General features: G+C 46.6%; 1 protein-coding gene across 1 annotated transcript in view; it reads left to right on the top strand.

Annotated features, from left to right (window-relative positions):
- The window catches only part of cacna1sa (calcium channel, voltage-dependent, L type, alpha 1S subunit, a), a 55,321-nt gene extending 34,344 nt beyond the window's left edge, over positions 1-20,977 (top strand). Inside the window, 35 exon segments of the mRNA XM_058374125.1 lie at positions 3,417-3,562; positions 3,966-4,047; positions 4,151-4,311; positions 5,672-5,897; positions 6,006-6,213; positions 6,325-6,445; positions 6,516-6,630; positions 6,712-6,808; positions 6,924-6,993; positions 7,499-7,631; positions 7,849-7,978; positions 8,138-8,197; positions 8,399-8,505; positions 8,599-8,686; positions 9,153-9,260; positions 9,374-9,426; positions 9,875-10,021; positions 10,143-10,344; positions 10,426-10,584; positions 10,726-10,836; positions 10,939-11,022; positions 11,251-11,298; positions 11,398-11,424; positions 11,589-11,714; positions 11,832-11,897; positions 12,209-12,300; positions 12,368-12,527; positions 12,623-12,750; positions 12,857-12,953; positions 13,118-13,220; positions 13,317-13,418; positions 13,501-13,634; positions 13,790-13,915; positions 14,050-14,421; positions 20,789-20,977. Of these exon segments, the coding sequence (XP_058230108.1) occupies positions 3,417-3,562; positions 3,966-4,047; positions 4,151-4,311; positions 5,672-5,897; positions 6,006-6,213; positions 6,325-6,445; positions 6,516-6,630; positions 6,712-6,808; positions 6,924-6,993; positions 7,499-7,631; positions 7,849-7,978; positions 8,138-8,197; positions 8,399-8,505; positions 8,599-8,686; positions 9,153-9,260; positions 9,374-9,426; positions 9,875-10,021; positions 10,143-10,344; positions 10,426-10,584; positions 10,726-10,836; positions 10,939-11,022; positions 11,251-11,298; positions 11,398-11,424; positions 11,589-11,714; positions 11,832-11,897; positions 12,209-12,300; positions 12,368-12,527; positions 12,623-12,750; positions 12,857-12,953; positions 13,118-13,220; positions 13,317-13,418; positions 13,501-13,634; positions 13,790-13,915; positions 14,050-14,421; positions 20,789-20,977 (4,378 nt within the window).
- Positions 20,978-22,500: the final 1,523 nt, after the last annotated feature.

The raw sequence follows: 22,500 nt of genomic DNA, 5'->3' as shown, positions 1-22,500 counted from the left end.
ATCATTGAGTACTGTATTGTGTGTGTGTGTGTGTGTGTGTTATTCAGAATATATCATTGAGTACTGTATTGTGTGTGTGTGTGTGTTATTCAGAATATATCATTGAGTACTGTATTGTGTGTGTGTGTGTGTGTGTGTTATTCAGAATATATCATTGAGTACTGTATTGTGTGTGTGTGTGTGTGTGTGTTATTCAGAATATATCATTGAGTACTGTATTGTGTGTGTGTGTGTGTGTGTGTGTGTTATTCAGAATATATCATTGAGTACTGTATTGTGTGTGTGTGTGTGTGTGTGTGTGTGTTATTCAGAATATATCATTGAGTACTGTATTGTGTGTGTGTGTGTGTGTGTGTTATTCAGAATATATCATTGAGTACTGTATTGTGTGTGTGTGTGTGTGTGTGTGTTATTCAGAATATATCATTGAGTACTGTATTGTGTGTGTGTGTGTGTGTGTGTTATTCAGAATATATCATTGAGTACTGTATTGTGTGTGTGTGTGTGTGTGTGTTATTCAGAATATATCATTGAGTACTGTATTGTGTGTGTGTGTGTGTGTGTGTGTGTGTGTTATTCAGAATATATCATTGAGTACTGTATTGTGTGTGTGTGTGTGTGTGTGTGTTATTCAGAATATATCATTGAGTACTGTATTGTGTGTGTGTGTGTGTGTGTGTGTTATTCAGAATATATCATTGAGTACTGTATTGTGTGTGTGTGTGTGTGTGTGTGTGTGTGTGTGTGTTATTCAGAATATATCATTGAGTACTGTATTGTGTGTGTGTGTGTGTGTGTTATTCAGAATATATCATTGAGTACTGTATTGTGTGTGTGTGTGTGTGTGTGTTATTCAGAATATATCATTGAGTACTGTATTGTGTGTGTGTGTGTGTGTGTGTGTTATTCAGAATATATCATTGAGTACTGTATTGTGTGTGTGTGTGTGTGTGTTATTCAGAATATATCATTGAGTACTGTATTGTGTGTGTGTGTGTGTGTGTGTGTGTGTTATTCAGAATATATCACTGAGTACTGTATTGTGTGTGTGTGTGTGTGTGTGTGTGTGTTATTCAGAATATATCATTGAGTACTGTATTGTGTGTGTGTGTGTGTGTGTGTTATTCAGAATATATCATTGAGTACTGTATTGTGTGTGTGTGTGTGTGTGTGTGTGTTATTCAGAATATATCATTGAGTACTGTATTGTGTGTGTGTGTGTGTGTGTGTGTGTTATTCAGAATATATCATTGAGTACTGTATTGTGTGTGTGTGTGTTATTCAGAATATATCATTGAGTACTGTATTGTGTGTGTGTGTGTGTGTTATTCAGAATATATCATTGAGTACTGTATTGTGTGTGTGTGTGTGTGTGTGTGTGTTATTCAGAATATATCATTGAGTACTGTATTGTGTGTGTGTGTGTGTGTTATTCAGAATATATCATTGAGTACTGTATTGTGTGTGTCTGTGTGTGTGTGTGTGTGTTATTCAGAATATATCATTGAGTACTGTATTGTGTGTGTGTGTGTGTGTGTGTGTTATTCAGAATATATCATTGAGTACTGTATTGTGTGTGTGTGTGTGTTATTCAGAATATATCATTGAGTACTGTATTGTGTGTGTGTGTGTGTTATTCAGAATATATCATTGAGTACTGTATTGTGTGTGTGTGTGTGTGTGTGTGTTATTCAGAATATATCATTGAGTACTGTATTGTGTGTGTGTGTGTGTGTTATTCAGAATATATCATTGAGTACTGTATTGTGTGTGTGTGTGTGTGTGTGTGTTATTCAGAATATATCATTGAGTACTGTATTGTGTGTGTGTGTGTGTGTTATTCAGAATATATCATTGAGTACTGTATTGTGTGTGTGTGTGTGTGTGTGTGTTATTCAGAATATATCATTGAGTACTGTATTGTGTGTGTGTGTGTGTGTTATTCAGAATATATCATTGAGTACTGTATTGTGTGTGTGTGTGTTATTCAGAATATATCATTGAGTACTGTATTGTGTGTGTGTGTGTGTGTGTTATTCAGAATATATCATTGAGTACTGTATTGTGTGTGTGTGTGTGTGTGTTATTCAGAATATATCATTGAGTACTGTATTGTGTGTGTGTGTGTGTTATTCAGAATATATCATTGAGTACTGTATTGTGTGTGTGTGTGTGTGTGTGTTATTCAGAATATATCATTGAGTACTGTATTGTGTGTGTGTGTGTGTTATTCAGAATATATCATTGAGTACTGTATTGTGTGTGTGTGTGTGTGTGTGTTATTCAGAATATATCATTGAGTACTGTATTGTGTGTGTGTGTGTGTTATTCAGAATATATCATTGAGTACTGTATTGTGTGTGTGTGTGTGTGTTATTCAGAATATATCATTGAGTACTGTATTGTGTGTGTGTGTGTGTGTTATTCAGAATATATCATTGAGTACTGTATTGTGTGTGTGTGTGTGTGTGTGTGTGTTATTCAGAATATATCATTGAGTACTGTATTGTGTGTGTGTGTGTGTGTGTGTTATTCAGAATATATCATTGAGTACTGTATTGTGTGTGTGTGTGTGTGTGTGTGTTATTCAGAATATATCATTGAGTACTGTATTGTGTGTGTGTGTGTGTGTGTGTGTGTTATTCAGAATATATCATTGAGTACTGTATTGTGTGTGTGTGTGTGTGTGTGTTATTCAGAATATATCATTGAGTACTGTATTGTGTGTGTGTGTGTGTGTGTTATTCAGAATATATCATTGAGTACTGTATTGTGTGTGTGTGTGTGTGTTATTCAGAATATATCATTGAGTACTGTATTGTGTGTGTGTGTGTGTGTGTGTGTTATTCAGAATATATCATTGAGTACTGTATTGTGTGTGTGTGTGTGTGTGTGTGTGTTATTCAGAATATATCATTGAGTACTGTATTGTGTGTGTGTGTGTGTGTGTTATTCAGAATATATCATTGAGTACTGTATTGTGTGTGTGTGTGTGTGTTATTCAGAATATATCATTGAGTACTGTATTGTGTGTGTGTGTGTGTGTTATTCAGAATATATCATTGAGTACTGTATTGTGTGTGTGTGTGTGTGTGTGTGTGTGTTATTCAGAATATATCATTGAGTACTGTATTGTGTGTGTGTGTGTGTGTGTGTGTGTGTGTTATTCAGAATATATTATTGAGTACTGTATTGTGTGTGTGTGTGTGTGTGTTATTCAGAATATATCATTGAGTACTGTATTGTGTGTGTGTGTGTGTGTGTGTGTTATTCAGAATATATCATTGAGTACTGTATTGTGTGTGTGTGTGTGTGTTATTCAGAATATATCATTGAGTACTGTATTGTGTGTGTGTTATTCAGAATATATCATTGAGTACTGTATTGTGTGTGTGTGTGTGTTTCCCCTCATTTAGTGAGTTCACTAAGGAGCGTGAGAAAAGCTCTCGGAGTGGAGAGTATCAGAAGTTGCGTGAACGTCAGCAGCTAGATGAAGATCTGAAGGGTTACATGGAGTGGATCACTCAGGCTGAGATCATGGATCCTGACCAGGAGGGTCAAGGTCTAACACACATTTACACAAAAGCACATTCTGGCCTCTCTCTTGTGTCTCTCTCTGGTATTTCTCTCTGGTGTCTCTCTCTGGTGTCTCTGTTTTTTTTCTCTGGAGTCTTCCAAAGTTGAATTTGTTTGTAAAGATGTCTGGAGGTTTTATGCTCAGTGGATGAAGTGAATGAATTATATATAAGATATACTGTATATTTTTTATTCATCTTTTTTCTGTAAGACAAATGGTTTTATGTCACTTCCATCCTTAGAGAACCGAATAAATTAACTTTAAAGTGAAAGTCTCTTTCTCGCTCTCTGTCTGGCTCTCTCTATCCCTCGGTCTCCCCTCCCTCTCCCTCCCTCCCTCTCCCTCCCTCTCTCTCCCTCTCTCTCTCTCTCTCTCTCTCGTCCCTCAGGTCTGCTGCCACTGCAGGAGAGAGGTTCAGAGACAGAGAGTCTGTATGAGTTGGAGGGTCTAAACAGACTCATGTACTACGTGTGAGTGACCGGTCATTGGTTTCTTGTCCTGCTGCTGAAACACTGAGATATATTTTGATGTTGTAATTGTTTCAGACTGAAATCAGCGTTGTGTTCTCCTCAGGCGTCATGCTCGTCGCTGGAATCGGTTCTTCAGGAGAAAATGCCACGTCTGGGTGAAATCCAAGCTCTTCTACTGGCTCGTCTTTCTGCTGGTGTTCTTCAACACGCTGGTCATAGCCACAGAGCATCATCAGCAGTCCCAGTCCCTCACCAACTTCCAAGGTCAAACTCTTATCAAACTCCCGTTCCACATTAAGACACTTACACCAACACACCCCTCATGTTTACATCAGACCCCTCATGTTTACATCAGACCCCTTCAGATTAACATCAGATTGTTCAGATTAACATCAGTGTGGGGACAGTTCCAGTGTAGACAGTACCAGTGTGGGGACAGTTCCAGTGTAGGGACAGTTCCAGTGTGGGGACAGTTCCAGTGTAGACAGTTCCAGTGTGGGGACAGTTCCAGTGTAGACAGTTCCAGTGTGGGGACAGTTCCAGTGTAGACAGTTCCAGTGTAGGGACAGTTCCAGTGTGGGGACAGTTCCAGTGTAGACAGTACCAGTGTGGGGACAGTTCCAGTGTAGACAGTACCAGTGTGGGGACAGTTCCAGTGTAGGGACAGTTCCAGTGTGGGGACAGTTCCAGTGTAGACAGTTCCAGTGTGGGGACAGTTCCAGTGTAGACAGTTCCAGTGTGGGGACAGTTCCAGTGTAGACAGTTCCAGTGTGGGGACAGTTCCAGTGTACAGTTCCAGTGTGGGGACAGTTCCAGTGTAGACAGTTCCAGTGTGGGGACAGTTCCAGTGTAGACAGTTCCAGTGTGGTGACAGTTCCAGTGTAGACAGTTCCAGTGTGGTGACAGTTCCAGTGTAGACAGTTCCAGTGTGGGGACAGTTCCAGTGTGGGGACAGTTCCAGTGTAGACAGTTCCAGTGTGGGGACAGTTCCAGTGGGGACAGTTCCAGTGTGGGGACAGTTCCAGTGTAGACAGTTCCAGTGTGGGGACAGTTCCAGTGTGGGGACAGTTCCAGTGTAGACAGTTCCAGTGTGGGGACAGTTCCAGTGTAGACAGTTCCAGTGTGGGGACAGTTCCAGTGTAGACAGTTCCAGTGTGGGGACAGTTCCAGTGTAGACAGTTCCAGTGTGGGGACAGTTCCAGTGTAGACAGTTCCAGTGTGGGGACAGTTCCAGTGTAGACAGTTCCAGTGTGGGGACAGTTCCAGTGTAGACAGTTCCAGTGTGGGGACAGTTCCAGTGTAGACAGTTCCAGTGTGGGGACAGTTCCAGTGTAGACAGTTCCAGTGTGGGGACAGTTCCAGTGTAGACAGTTCCAGTGTGGGGACAGTTCCAGTGTAGACAGTTCCAGTGTGGGGACAGTTCCAGTGTAGACAGTTCCAGTGTGGGGACAGTTCCAGTGTAGACAGTTCCAGTGTAGACAGTTCCAGTGTGGGGACAGTTCCAGTGTAGACAGTTCCAGTGTAGACAGTTCCAGTGTGGGGACAGTTCCAGTGTAGACAGTTCCAGTGTGGGGACAGTTCCAGTGTGTGATGTTGACTGGTTTTTGTGTCTGATTCTTCGTAGAGAGTTCGAATAAAGCTCTGCTGTCTCTGTTTGCGGTGGAGATGGTGATGAAGATGTACGCTCTCGGCCTGCCTTCCTACTTCATGTCTCTGTTTAACCGCTTTGACTGTTTTGTGGTGTCTGTCGGGATTCTGGAGCTCATCTTGGTCCACATGGGTGTGATGTCCACTATGGGAATCTCGGTCATGCGCTGCATTCGCCTGCTGCGGCTCATCAAAATCACCAAGTACAGCCTTCATCATCCTCTCAATTAAATCTTTATTAAAGTCTTCACTGGCTTCCAGAGTAAAAATGTTCCACCACATGCCACTGTGTGTGTGTGTGTGTGTGTTAGGTACTGGACGTCTCTCAGTAACCTGGTGGCATCTCTGTTGAACTCGGTGCGCTCCATCGCATCTCTCCTGCTCCTCCTCTTCCTCTTCATCGTCATCTTCGCTCTGCTGGGCATGCAGGTGTTCGGAGGAAAGTTCAACTTCCCTGACCAGAAGATCAGACGAAGCAACTTCGACAATTTCCCTCAGGCACTCATCACCGTCTTCCAGGTAACAACACACACGACACTCACACACACAGCACACACACACAGGACAGTTCTGCATCTTCTGCATGTCTCCATCACTCACTCTTTTGTCTGTCTGTCTGTCTGTCTGTAGATCCTGACAGGAGAGGACTGGAACACTGTGATGTATGATGGTATCATGGCTCATGGAGGTCCTGTGATGCCTGGCATCCTCGTCAGCATTTACTTCATCGTTCTTTTCATTTGTGGCAATTGTATCCTTTGCCCAGTGTGTGTGTGTGTGTGTGTGTGTGTGTGTGTGTTTTCCTAAGCTGTCCCACCCAGTTATCCTGTTAAACGTGTTCTTGGCCATTGCAGTGGATAACCTGGCCGAGGCGGAGAGCCTCACCTCTGCCCAGAAAGAAAAGGCAGAAGAGAAGAAGCGTAAAAAGATGCTCAGGTGAGGTCAAAGGTCAAATGTGTGACAAACGGTGAGGAGTGTCACACTCGCGCTCACACGTCTGACCGGTGTGTGATTCAGATCTAAGGTGTCTGATAAAGGAGATGAAGATAAATCTCTGGCGAAGAAACTGGCAGAGCAGCGGGCAAAAACAGAGGGAATCCCGACCACTGCCAGGGTGAGACACACGAACACACCTCCTCCTACAGAGTGTGATATTTAAGAGTTTATTTCTGACAGAGTGAGGTGTGTGTGAGAGTGTAATAAAAACGTGACGTCTCTGATCTGATCAGCTGAAGGTGGACGAGTTTGAGTCCAATGTAAATGAGATTAAAGACCCTTTCCCACCAGCTGACTTTCCGGGTGAGTAGAGTAGTGTGTGTGTGTGTGTGTGTGTAAACTCATGACTCAATACAGATTATCCTCACTTTTTTTTATTTCCAGAGTAAGCATGTATATTAAGATTTGAAGTTTTCACCTTTTTATGGTGAATTTTATCATCTTGTAGAAAACACACTGAAGGTCTGGTTATATTCCTAACCATCGCACTGATTTCACATTTAAAACACAAACTTTCTTAAGACGTAGAGCTTTTTCATTGTGTATTTTTCCTGCATATAAATCAGCATCAGCTCTTTCCTCATTTGCGCGAGGGTTAAAGAACACACTCCTTATTTAACACTAATGAAAGTTGAATGGTTATGAAACAACATCTTCAGAGGAACTTTCTGAAGAACTGAATCCTGACTGATAAAATTCCTTTACTGTGTCCTTGATTATTTTGTCTGTTGCTCTAAAGTACTTCTAAATCTAAGACAGTCCTGACAGGACATCTGATGATGAATGTGTTGTTGCGTCCACTATCAAGGCGATGATGAGGAGGAGGAGCCCGAGATCCCCACCAGCCCAAGGCCTCGGCCAATGGCTGACCTGCAGCTGAAGGAGACGGTGGTGCCGATGCCCGAGGCCAGCTCCTTCTTCATCTTTGGCCCACAGAACAAGTGTGTATAAAAACAGACAGACAGAGAGAAAAACTGAGAGACAGACAGACAGACAGAGGGACAGAGAGAGAGAGACAGACAGAGTGACAGACAGATAGCTAGACAGACAGAGAGACAGACAGAGGGACAGGCAGAGAGAGGGACAGGCAGAGAGAGAGAGACAGACAAGCAGACATGTGACCATCAGCATTCAGTACATGTTCATTTCTCTCACCAGGTTCCGGAAGCTGTGCCACCGCATCATCAACGCTACAACGTTCACCAACATCATCCTCCTCTTCATCCTGCTGAGCAGCATCTCCCTGGCAGCCGAGGATCCCATCGACCCTCTGTCCTTCAGGAACAAGGTATCTGCTCCTTACCTGTTTCAGGTAAAACACCTGAGTGATCAGCAGCAGGTTCAGTCAGAGGTTGTACTGTCTGCTCTGAAACCCACCTGTCTTCAGCACTGAGCTCTTCAGTCTTTTCCTTTAATCTCCACATGATGGTGTCCTGCTGCCGTGTAGGTTCTGGCGTATGCAGACATCGTCTTCACCTCTGTCTTCACGGCCGAGATTGTGCTGAAGGTAACTGTAACATCTGTGTCTCTATATAACATGTAACCACTGGAGCTACAACATGCCTCAGGTAACACCAGCAACCTGTGTGAAGAACATCTGAACTCTGTGGAATGTAAGAAAGGAAATTAAAGTAACATCTGGAATATTTAATAGGATGAACTGTGTGTATGTGTGTGTGTGTGTGTGACTGCCTCATCTCCGCTCCAGATGACCACATACGGTGCGTTCTTACACAAAGGCTCCTTCTGCAGGAACTCCTTCAACATCCTGGACCTCATCGTAGTTGGAGTCTCACTGCTCTCCATGGGGATGGAGTGAGTTTCATCCACACTGAAGTCTCGTGCAGACAGATTGTGTGTGTGTGTGTGTAAATGGTGTGTTAGTGATTGTGTGTGTTGATGATGTAGGTCCAGTGCTATCTCTGTAGTGAAGATCCTGCGAGTGCTGAGAGTCCTGAGACCTTTACGAGCCATAAACAGAGCAAAAGGACTCAAGGTGAATTTATACACATGAACACTAACTAACTAACTAACTAACTAACTAACTAACTAACTAACTAACTAACTAACTAACTAACTAACTAACTAACTAACTAACTAACTAACTAACTAACTAACTAACTAACTAACTAACTAACTAACTAACTAACAGTGGGGATGGAGCAGTTTAGTGGTAAAGGTGTTGCTCTACTGATTGGAAGGTTGTGAGTTTGAATCCCAGGTCCACCGAAAGCCGCTTTCATAACCCTCATAAATGTGGGCGGCTCTGGAAGTGGGCGTGTCCTGTACATGTACAAACACACATGGTCCAGGGTTTAATAAAAGAGAAACTTTTCCATGTGCCTGTGGGTTTGAACTCATATTTTCAGTATAGAGAAGATAATGTTCAGAAAAATGTGAAACAAATGATTTAAGCTGCTGTGTCACATCTACATTACCTGTTTTGTGTGTGTGTGTTTCAGCACGTGGTCCAGTGTGTGTTTGTGGCCATTAAGACGATAGGGAACATCGTCCTGGTCACCATGCTGCTGGACTTCATGTTCGCCTGCATCGGAGTTCAGCTCTTCAGGGTGAAAAGCTCATTTGGGTCTGACTATATGACTGACAGCTGTGTGTGTGTGTGTGTGTGTGTCAGCTCTTAACAATACTGTGATGTGATAATGTGGTGTAATTTCTTTCCCAGGGTAAATTTTACACGTGCACAGATCCTCTGAAGATGACAGAAGCAGAGTGCAGGTGAGTTCTGGTCAGCGTCCGGTCAGGGTTGCGGCTTTCACAACATCTGCATGGTGTAGAGGGGCTCTGGGAGTCACCACACACTGCTCCAGAACATGAGATGGTTTAGTTACATGGCACCGCTGTTCAGAAGCGTCAGTGGACTGGTCCAACATGCACCAAGGAACGCTTAAAGATCAGGCACAATTGCATTGTGGGAAGCCTTTCAAGGCTTTCAGGACCCTTAGATAATAAACTAGAGCTCCAATCCCAGAGGCAGACCAAGGGGACAATCATCTTCCACCAACATCACTCTCTCACAGAGAGAGAGAGAGAGAGAGAGAGAGAGAGAGAGAGAGAGAGAGAGAGAGACAGATGGGTAACAGCATGTCTCACTGCAGTTACATAGCTAATGCTTGTTAGCTTTTATTTGAAAAGCAGATGAAGTTTGGGGTTGTTTTGTTTCCAGGGGGACGTTCATCTATTACCAGGACAACGCTCTGCATGAGACGGTGATCCGCAGGAGGAAATGGATCAACAGTGACTTAAACTTCGACAACGTGCTGAATGGAATGCTGGCTCTGTTCACTGCATCCACTTTCGAGGGCTGGCCAAAGTACCGCATCTCACACACCTACTACTAAACACTCCAGCTCACTGACATGACATTAGTCTAAATACACATTCTACATTTAGACAGCAGACTGACCTGTGTGTGTGCGCATGTGTGTGTGCAGGCTGCTGTATAAAGCCATCGATTCCAACATGGAGGACGTTGGTCCTGTGTACAATAACCGCATTGGGATCTCCATCTTCTTTATTGTCTACCTCATCCTCATCGCCTTCTTCATGATGAACATTTTTGTGGGCTTTGTGATCGTCACCTTCCAGGAGCAGGGGGAACAGGAGTACAAGAACTGTGAGCTGGACAAGAACCAGGTAGAACACCAGCTCATGTGCTCTTCACCACTGCTACCACACAATTCAGGACTTTAACTCTGTGTGTGTGTGTGTTTGCAGCGGCAGTGTGTGCAGTACGCTCTGAAGGCCCGCCCACTCCGCTGCTATATTCCCAAAAACCCGTATCAGTATCGAGTGTGGTACATTGTGACTTCCTGCTACTTCGAGTACCTGATGTTCCTCCTCATCATGCTGAACACCATGTGCCTGGGGATGCAGGTATGAAGACCACACCTCCTGCTCTCACTGCAGCATGCACCACACCCCAGCATCTTTCAGTGAGCTCTCTCTCTGAGGGTGATCTGGTGGTGTTTGAGGTGTGTGTGTGTGTGAGTGATGGTGTATTACTTCCTCCTGCAGCACTGTAACCAGTCGGAGCACATCACTCACCTGTCTGACATGCTGAACGTGATCTTCACTGTGCTCTTCACTGTCGAGATGATCCTGAAAGTTGGAGCCTTCAAAGCCAAGGTTAACCTCACTACCCATAATGCCTGAGTTAGGGTTCATTAATACATGGACACTTTAATTAGATACATTAGCTGTAACGCTGCACCCTCCTCTCCCTCTCAGGGATATTTCGGAGACCCGTGGAACGTATTTGACTTCGTCATTGTTGTGGGCAGCATCGTGGATGTTATCCTGAGTGAGATTAATGTAAGTTTTAATCTGAGATCATCGTCATCATCGTTACACAGCCGGTTTAAATTCCCACACAACACTAAGGGTTGAGCATCTAACACACACACATCTAAATCCTGATATATTTACATCTCTATATGCTTTATATGCTGCTGTTAATGACTTCACACAACGATGGTGATGCTGAAACACACCTCCCTCTCTGTAACTCCGCCCAACACCACCCCTTCCCCTCCCCCGCAGGTGGCCCTGGCTGCCCAGGGAGGTCTGTACTGTCTGACCGGCTGTGAGGTATTTCTTCAGCTACTATTTATTATAGACCTGCTATATGAGACACATCCAGGAGGTTTGGATCTAGATCTTTTGTGTGTGTGTGTGTGTATTTATCAGGAAGTGAACCCAATGCAGGAGATTGCAGTGAGTATTCACTCTCAAATATATCTTTATAACACGAGATACAAATTAATTCATTTATAGAATAAATGTCACTGTGTTGTAATGTCTTACAGAAATAAAGGCTTCTTCTTTTATATATATATATATATATGTGTGTGTGTGTGTGTGTGTGTGTGTGTGTGTAGGACTCTGAGAACATGAGTGTGTCCATCACCCTGTTCCGTCTGTTCCGGGTGATGCGCCTGGTCAAGCTGCTGAATCGATTTGAAGGAATTCGAAACCTGCTGTGGACCTTCATCAAGTCCTTCCAGGTCAGACTGTGTGTGTGTGTGTGTGTGTGTGAGTTTTTATGACATGTATTTGTGACTGAGTGGTGTGTGTTTTTATGACGTATTTGTGACTGAGTGGTGTGTGTTTGTGGTGTTTAGGCTCTACCATATGTAGCACTGCTCATCGTCATGCTTTTCTTCATCTACGCGGTCATAGGCATGCAGGTGAGTCTCTCTCTCTCTCTCTCTCTCTCACACACACACACACACACACACACACACACACACACACACACAGGTTAGAAGTAAAGTTTGTATCTGATGGTAAGTGATGGTGAGTATATTAATAATTCATTAAGAGAAACTGTTTAAAGTGTTTCAAATATTGTCTCTCTATCCCTCCCTCTGCCCCTCCCAACCCCCCCTCCCCCATCTGACTCTCTATCCCTCCCTCCTTCTCTCTCTGCCCCCCCCATTCTGTATCTCTATCCCTTCCTCCCTCTCTCTCTCTGTGTGTGTGTGTGCTTCCCCTGCAGGTGTTTGGGAAGATTGCACTGATTGATGGAACAGTGATTAATCGGAATAATAATTTCCAGACATTTCCCCAAGCTGTGCTGCTGCTGTTCAGGTGAGTTACACTTCAGCTCACGTCTCTCACCTGCACAGGTGTGTTTCTGACCTGTCTGTGTGTGCAGGTGTGCTACAGGTGAGGCGTGGCAGGAAGTGATGTTAGGATGTTTATATGGTCAGCGCTGTGACCCCAAATCAGATTACCTGCCGGGGGAGGAGTTCACCTGTGGCTCAGGATTCGCCGTCCTCTACTTCATGAGCTTCTACATGCTGTGTGCCTTCCTGGTGACCTCTCTCTCTCTCTCTCTCACACACACACACACACACACACACACACACACACAGAGACAGATGACTGACTGTTCCTCTTGGGGTTTTAGATCATTAACCTGTTTGTGGCAGTCATCATGGATAATTTTGATTATCTGACACGTGATTGGTCGATCCTCGGCTTGCATCATCTGGATGAATTCAAGAAAATCTGGGCAGAATATGACCCTGAGGCCACGTGAGTCTCTGACCAATCAGCTCTCACCTTCTTACATCCAGAATGCCAGAACCCTCTGCCCTAAACACTATACACAAATGAACAAGTGTGTGTGTGTGTTCTGTAGGGGGCGAATTAAACACCTGGATGTTGTAACTCTGTTGAGGAGAATCCAGCCTCCACTGGGCTTTGGCAAGTTCTGCCCTCATCGTGTTGCCTGCAAGGTGACACACACACACACACACACACACACACCTGATGGTATTTACTGTTCTAATAATTTATGCTATGTTGATAACATTTTGCTGTTGTATATAAGAAAGTTTTGACATGATAGTAATAATAGTTTTGATGTGAAGTGTGTGTGTGTGTGTGTGTGTGTGTGTAGAGGCTGATCTCCATGAACATGCCGTTAAACAGTGACGGGACTGTGACCTTTAATGCCACACTGTTTGCTCTTGTACGGACTGGACTGCGGATCAAAACTGAAGGTACACACACACACACACACACACACACACAGTCTGCAGTATAGGTGTGAGATAATGTGAGTGGCCTGATCTCTATCTCTTGTTCTGACTGGTCAGGAAATTTCCAGCAGGCCAATGAGGAGCTGCGAGCCATCATAAAGAAAATCTGGAAAAGGACGAGCATGAAGCTGCTGGACCAGGTCATTCCACCCATCGGAGGTATGACCCCTGCTCACTACAATCCACACCTTAAACTACACCGTACAGCTCAATGTGTGTGTGTGTGTGTGTGTGTGTGTAGATGATGAGGTGACAGTAGGGAAGTTCTACGCTACATTCCTGATCCAGGAGCACTTCAGGAAGTTTATGAAGCGACAGGAGGAATATTACGGCTACAGACCAACCAAGAATAAAAAAACCACCAATGAGATTCAGGTGAGACCCCACCCCACCTCACCACTTTACTCCACCCCACTCTACTCCACCCTACTCCACCCCACCGAACCCCACTCCACTTCACCCCACTCCCTGCATGACATCACTGCACCCTGATCGTGTCCCAAATCACACACCTCCCTCACTCCATGCAGGCTGGGTTGAGGAGTATTGAGGAAGAGGCAGCTCCCAAGCTGCAGAGAGCCATTTCTGGAGACCTGATGGATGAAGATGAGATGGACAGGGTGATGGACGAGGCAGCTGAGGAGGCAATTTACAGGGTGAGTCTCAAACCGACAGGAAATAAAAAAAATGTACAGAGTGAGTCTTAAACCAACAAGATACAAACACAAGAAGATTGGGACATCTGTCTAATGTGTGTATAATGCATGTGTGTGTGTGTGTATATGTGTAGCGTGCAGGAGGCCTGTTCGGGAACCACGTGGACCCGTTCTCACTGCAGTGTGGAGGAGCTGCACACACTCAGGTTGTGAGTCAGCGTCCACTACAGATCAGTGACACCCGAGCGCAGGACAGTGACACGTCACCTCGAGACTCCAGTTACACACGATACAATTACACACACTACACAAACAACAACAACAACACACAGAGGTACGACCGGCTGTGACAGCTGTGTGTGTGTGTGTGTGTGTGTAAAGACATTGTTATAATAAACAGAGTGATGTTTTTCATTCTGTCGTTCTTCAGTGAAATCCATTTCCCAGCATGCGCTACTCAGGAAGTACAAGGCCCAGTGAGTGCAACTGAACTGCTCATCCAGGAGGTGAACACACACACGCGCACACACACACACACACACACACACACACACACACACACACACACCGGCTGTAAGAGTGAGTCCACACACACACACACACACACACAGGCTGTAAGAGTGAGTCCACACACACACACACACACACACACACCGGCTGTAAGAGTGAGTCCACACACACACACACACACACACACACACACAGGCTGTAAGAGTGAGTCCACACACACACACACACCGGCTGTAAGAGTGAGTCCACACACACACACACACAGGCTGTAAGAGTGAGTCCACACACACACATACACACACACACAGGCTGTAAGAGTGAGTCCACACACACACACATACACACACACACAGGCTGTAAGAGTGAGTCCACACACACACACATACACACACACACCGGCTGTAAGAGTGAGTCCACACACACACACACACCGGCTGTAAGAGTGAGTCCACACACACACACACACAGGCTGTAAGTGTGAGTCCACACACACACACACACACACCGGCTGTAAGAGTGAGTCCACACACACACACAGACACACACACACCGGCTGTAAGAGTGAGTCCACACACACACACACACACACACACACAGACACAGACACACACACACACACACACCGGCTGTAAGAGTGAGTCCACACACACACACACACAGACACAGACACACACACCGGCTGTAAGAGTGAGTCCACACACACACACACACCGGCTGTAAGAGTGAGTCCACACACACACACACACACCGGCTGTAAGAGTGAGTCCACACACACACACACACACCGGCTGTAAGAGTGAGTCCACACACACACACAGGCTGTAAGAGTGAGTCCACACACACACACACAGGCTGTAAGAGTGAGTCCACACACACACACACACACACACACACACACAGGCTGTAAGAGTGAGTCCACACACACGCGCGCGCACACACACACACACACACCGGCTGTAAGAGTGAGTCCACACACACACACACACACACACACCGGCTGTAAGAGTGAGTCCACACACACACACACACACACCGGCTGTAAGAGTGAGTCCACACACACACACACACACACACACCGGCTGTAAGAGTGAGTCCACACACACACACACACACACCGGCTGTAAGAGTGAGTCCACACACACACACACACACACACCGGCTGTAAGAGTGAGTCCACACACACACACACACACACACACACACACACCAGCTGTAAGAGTGAGTCCACACACACACACACACACACCGGCTGTAAGAGTGAGTCCACACACACACACACACACACACACACACACACACACCGGCTGTAAGAGTGAGTCCACACACACACACACACACACACCGGCTGTAAGAGTGAGTCCACACACACACACACACACACACACACCGGCTGTAAGAGTGAGTCCACACACACACACACACACACCGGCTGTAAGAGTGAGTCCACACACACACACACACACACACACACACACACACACACACCGGCTGTAAGAGTGAGTCCACACACACACACACACACACACACACACCGGCTGTAAGAGTGAGTCCACACACACGCGCGCGCACACACACACACACACACACACACACACACACACACACCGGCTGTAAGAGTGAGTCCACACACACACACACACACACAGGCTGTAAGAGTGAGTCCACACACACACACACACACACACACACACACACCGGCTGTAAGAGTGAGTCCACACACACACACACACACACACCGGCTGTAAGAGTGAGTCCACACACACACACACACACACACACACCGGCTGTAAGAGTGAGTCCACACACACACACACACACACAGGCTGTAAGAGTGAGTCCACACACACACACACACACACAGGCTGTAAGAGTGAGTCCACACACACACACACACACACACACACACCGGCTGTAAGAGTGAGTCCACACACACACACACACACACACACACACACACACACACACACCGGCTGTAAGAGTGAGTCCACACACACACACACACACACACACCGGCTGTAAGAGTGAGTCCACACACACACACACACCGGCTGTAAGAGTGAGTCCACACACACACAGACACACACACACACACAGACACACACCGGCTGTAAGAGTGAGTCCACACACACACACACACACAGGCTGTAAGTGTGAGTCCACACACACACACACACACACACACCGGCTGTAAGAGTGAGTCCACACACACACACAGACACACACACACCGGCTGTAAGAGTGAGTCCACACACACACACACACACACACACACACAGACACACACACACACACACACACCGGCTGTAAGAGTGAGTCCACACACACACACACACAGACACAGACACACACACCGGCTGTAAGAGTGAGTCCACACACACACACACACCGGCTGTAAGAGTGAGTCCACACACACACACACACACACACCGGCTGTAAGAGTGAGTCCACACACACACACACACACCGGCTGTAAGAGTGAGTCCACACACACACACAGGCTGTAAGAGTGAGTCCACACACACACACACAGGCTGTAAGAGTGAGTCCACACACACACACACACACACACACACACACACAGGCTGTAAGAGTGAGTCCACACACACGCGCGCGCACACACACACACACACACCGGCTGTAAGAGTGAGTCCACACACACACACACACACACCGGCTGTAAGAGTGAGTCCACACACACACACACACACACCGGCTGTAAGAGTGAGTCCACACACACACACACACACCGGCTGTAAGAGTGAGTTCACACACACACACACACACACACACACACCGGCTGTAAGAGTGAGTCCACACACACACAGACACACACAGACACACAGACACACACAGACACACCGGCTGTAAGAGTGAGTCCACACACACACACACACACACACACAGACACACCGGCTGTAAGAGTGAGTCCACACACACACACACACACACACACCGGCTGTAAGAGTGAGTCCACACACACACACACACACACCGGCTGTAAGAGTGAGTCCACACACACACACACACACACACACACACACACACCGGCTGTAAGAGTGAGTCCACACACACACACACACACCGGCTGTAAGAGTGAGTCCACACACACACACACACACACACACACCGGCTGTAAGAGTGAGTCCACACACACACACACACACACCGGCTGTAAGAGTGAGTCCACACACACGCGCGCGCACACACACACACACACACACACACACACACCGGCTGTAAGAGTGAGTCCACACACACACACACACACACCGGCTGTAAGAGTGAGTCCACACACACACACACACACACACACACACACACACACCGGCTGTAAGAGTGAGTCCACACACACACACACACACACACACCGGCTGTAAGAGTGAGTCCACACACACACACACACCGGCTGTAAGAGTGAGTCCACACACACACACACACACACACACACACACAGGCTGTAAGAGTGAGTCCACACACACACACACACACAGGCTGTAAGAGTGAGTCCACACACACACACACACACACAGGCTGTAAGAGTGAGTCCACACACACACACCGGCTGTAAGAGTGAGTCCACACACACACACACACACACACACCGGCTGTAAGAGTGAGTCCACACACACACACACACACACACACACACACACACACCGGCTGTAAGAGTGAGTCCACACACACACACACACACACACCGGCTGTAAGAGTGAGTCCACACACACACAGACACACACACACACACAGACACACACCGGCTGTAAGAGTGAGTCCACACACACACACACACACACACACACCGGCTGTAAGAGTGAGTCCACACACACACACACACACACACACACACCGGCTGTAAGAGTGAGTCCACACACACACACACAGACACACAGACACACCGGCTGTAAGAGTGAGTCCACACACACACACACACACACACACCGGCTGTAAGAGTGAGTCCACACACACACACACACACACACACACCGGCTGTAAGAGTGAGTCCACACACACACACACACACACACACACCGGCTGTAAGAGTGAGTCCACACACACACACACACACACACACACACCGGCTGTAAGAGTGAGTCCACACACACACACACACACACACACACACAGACACACACAGACACACCGGCTGTAAGAGTGAGTCCACACACACACACACACCGGCTGTAAGAGTGAGTCCACACACACACACACACACACACACACACCGGCTGTAAGAGTGAGTCCACACACACACACACACACACACACCGGCTGTAAGAGTGAGTCCACACACACACACAGACACACACAGACACACCGGCTGTAAGAGTGAGTCCACACACACACACACACCGGCTGTAAGAGTGAGTCCACACACACACACACACACACACACACACACACCGGCTGTAAGAGTGAGTCCACACACACACACACACACACACACACACACACAGACACACAGACACACCGGCTGTAAGAGTGAGTCCACACACACAGACACACCGGCTGTAAGAGTGAGTCCACACACACACACACACACACACCGGCTGTAAGAGTGAGTCCACACACACACACACACACACACACACACACACACACACACACACACAGACACACCGGCTGTAAGAGTGAGTCCACACACACACACACACACAGACACACCGGCTGTAAGAGTGAGTCCACACACACACACACACACACAGACACACCGGCTGTAAGAGTGAGTCCACACACACACACACACACACAGACACACCGGCTGTAAGAGTGAGTCCACACACACACACACACCGGCTGTAAGAGTGAGTCCACACACACACACACACACACACACACACACAGACACACCGGCTGTAAGAGTGAGTCCACACACACACACACACACACACACACACACACACACACACACCGGCTGTAAGAGTGAGTCCACACACAGACACACCGGCTGTAAGAGTGAGTCCACACACACACACACACACACACACACACACCGGCTGTAAGAGTGAGTCCACACACACACACACACACACCGGCTGTAAGAGTGAGTTCACACACACACACACACACACACACACACCGGCTGTAAGAGTGAGTTCACACACACACACAGACACACAGACACACACCGGATGTAAGAGTGAGTCCACACACACACACAGACACACAGACACACACCGGATGTAAGAGTGAGTCCACACACACACACAGACACACAGACACACACCGGATGTAAGAGTGAGTCCACACACACACACAGACACACAGACACACCGGCTGTAAGAGTGAGTCCACACACACACAGACACACACAGACACACCGGCTGTAAGAGTGAGTCCACACACACACACAGACACACAGACACACACACACACACACACCGGCTGTAAGAGTGAGTCCACACACACACACACACAGACACACCGGCTGTAAGAGTGAGTCCACACACACACACACACACACACACACACACACACAGACACACCGGCTGTAAGAGTGAGTCCACACACACACACACACACACACACACACACACACACACACACACAGACACACCGGCTGTAAGAGTGAGTCCACACACACACACACACACAGGCTGTAAGAGTGAGTCCACACACACACAGACACACCGGCTGTAAGAGTGAGTCCACACACACACACACACACACACACCGGCTGTAAGAGTGAGTCCACACACACACACAGACACACAGACACACACACACACACACACACACACACACCGGCTGTAAGAGTGAGTCCACACACACACACACACACACACAGACACACCGGCTGTAAGAGTGAGTACACACACACACCGGCTGTAAGAGTGAGTCCACACACACACACAGACACACCGGCTGTAAGAGTGAGTCCACACACACACACACACACACACACAGACACACCGGCTGTAAGAGTGAGTCCACACACACACACAGACACACCGGCTGTAAGAGTGAGTCCACACACACACACACACACACACACAGACACACCGGCTGTAAGAGTGAGTCCACACACACACACACACCGGCTGTAAGAGTGAGTCCACACACACACACACCGGCTGTAAGAGTGAGTCCACACACACACACACACACACACAGGCTGTAAGAGTGAGTCCACACACACACACACCGGCTGTAAGAGTGAGTCCACACACACACACACCGGCTGTAAGAGTGAGTCCACACACACACACACACACACCGGCTGTAAGAGTGAGTCCACACACACACACACACACACACAGTAAATGAAGTGTGCAGTAGATAATCATTTGTGGGTGCACACAATACTGAGAATGGCTTACTTCCTGTTTTATCACATCCTTTTTCATCACTTCCTGTTTGTGGTAGGTGTTGGGTGCAGGGGGCGTGGCTGCTGATCATCACTTTGTTAGCGTGACGAAGGAGGAAATGGCTGCAGCACTGCACACAGACACGCAGGAAATGGAGAGAAAAGCAGCAACAATGCTGAACACACCTGGAAGGAGAAAAGCCACGCCCCTTCCCGGGTGCTCAGGTGTCTCCTACAGTCACGTCTGAGCTGAAGATCATCAGAGGCAAATAAAGACGTTTCCTTAAAAAGGTTACTGATGATGTGTTAGGGGGCGTGTCCTTCTGTATTATTCAAATAATTAATTCATCTTCATGAACATGGATTGATTTTGGATAGATATTAGATTATAATCTAAACAATAAAATCTACAACTTCTAATGAGTGTATTTTCAGTGTGTGTGTGTGTGTGTGTGTGTGTGTGTGTGTGGACTCACTCTTACAGCCGGTGTGTGTGTGTGTGTGTGTGAGAGAGAGATAAAAATCTTGTGAGTTTCAATCCAACTAATCTTTAAAGTCAGTGTCTCAGTGTCAGAGTCTCAGTGTCAGTATCAGTGTCAGTGTCAGTATCAGTGTCTCAGTGTCAGTATCAGTGTCTCAGTGTCAGTGTCAGTATCAGTGTCTCAGTATCAGTGTCTGTATCAGTGTCTGTGTCAGTATCAGTGTCTGTATCAGTGTCTGTGTCAGTATCAGTGTCTGTGTCAGTGTCTCAGTGTCAGTATCAGTGTCTCAGTATCAGTGTCTCAGTGTCAGTATCAGTGTCTCAGTATCAGTGTCTCAGTGTCAGTATCAGTGTCTCAGTATCAGTGTCTGTGTCAGTATCAGTGTCTGTGTCAGTGTCTCAGTGTCAGTATCAGTGTCTCAGTGTCAGTATCAGTGTCAGTATCAGTGTCTCAGTGTCATTATCAGTGTCTCAGTGTCAGTATCAGTGTCTCAGTGTCAGTATCAGTGTCTCAGTGTCAGTATCAGTGTCAGTATCAGTGTCTCAGTGTCAGTATCAGTGTCTCAGTGTCAGTATCAGTGTCTGTCAGTATCAGTGTCAGTATCAGTGTCTCAGTGTCAGTATCAGTGTCTGTCAGTATCAGTGTCAGTATCAGTGTCTCAGTGTCAGTATCAGTGTCTCAGTGTCAGTATCAGTGTCAGTATCAGTGTCTCAGTGTCAGTATCAGTGTCAGTATCAGTGTCTCAGTGTCAGTATCAGTGTCTGTCAGTATCAGTGTCTCAGTGTCAGTATCAGTGTCTCAGTGTCAGTATCAGTGTCAGTATCAGTGTCTCAGTGTCAGTATCAGTGTCTCAGTGTCAGTATCTGTGTCAGTATCAGTGTCTCAGTGTCAGTGTCTCAGTGTCAGTGTCTGTGTCAGTATCAGTGTCTGTGTCTCAGTGTCTCAGTGTCTCAGTGTCTGTGTCAGTGTCAGTGTCTGTGTCAGTATCAGTGTCTCAGTATCAGTGTCTCAGTGTCAGTGTCTGTGTCAGTATCAGTGTCTGTCAGTGTCTCAGTGTCAGTATCAGTGTCTGTGTCAGTATCAGTGTCTGTGTCAGTGTCAGTATCAGTGTCGCAGTGTCAGTATCAGTGTCTCAGTGTCAGTATCAGTGTCTCAGTGTCGCAGTGTCAGTGTCTGTGTCAGTATCAGTGTCTCAGTGTCAGTATCAGTGTCTCAGTGTCAGCGTCTCAGTGTCAGTATCAGTGTCTCAGTGTCAGTGTCAGAGTCTCAGTGTCAGAGTCTCAGTCTCA

This window comes from Hemibagrus wyckioides, linkage group LG21, assembly GCF_019097595.1.
Source record: "Hemibagrus wyckioides isolate EC202008001 linkage group LG21, SWU_Hwy_1.0, whole genome shotgun sequence".
Taxonomy (NCBI): Eukaryota; Metazoa; Chordata; class Actinopteri; order Siluriformes; family Bagridae; genus Hemibagrus; species Hemibagrus wyckioides.
Note: the sequence above shows the minus strand (reverse complement) of the source record. Positions and strands in the feature narration are given on the sequence as shown.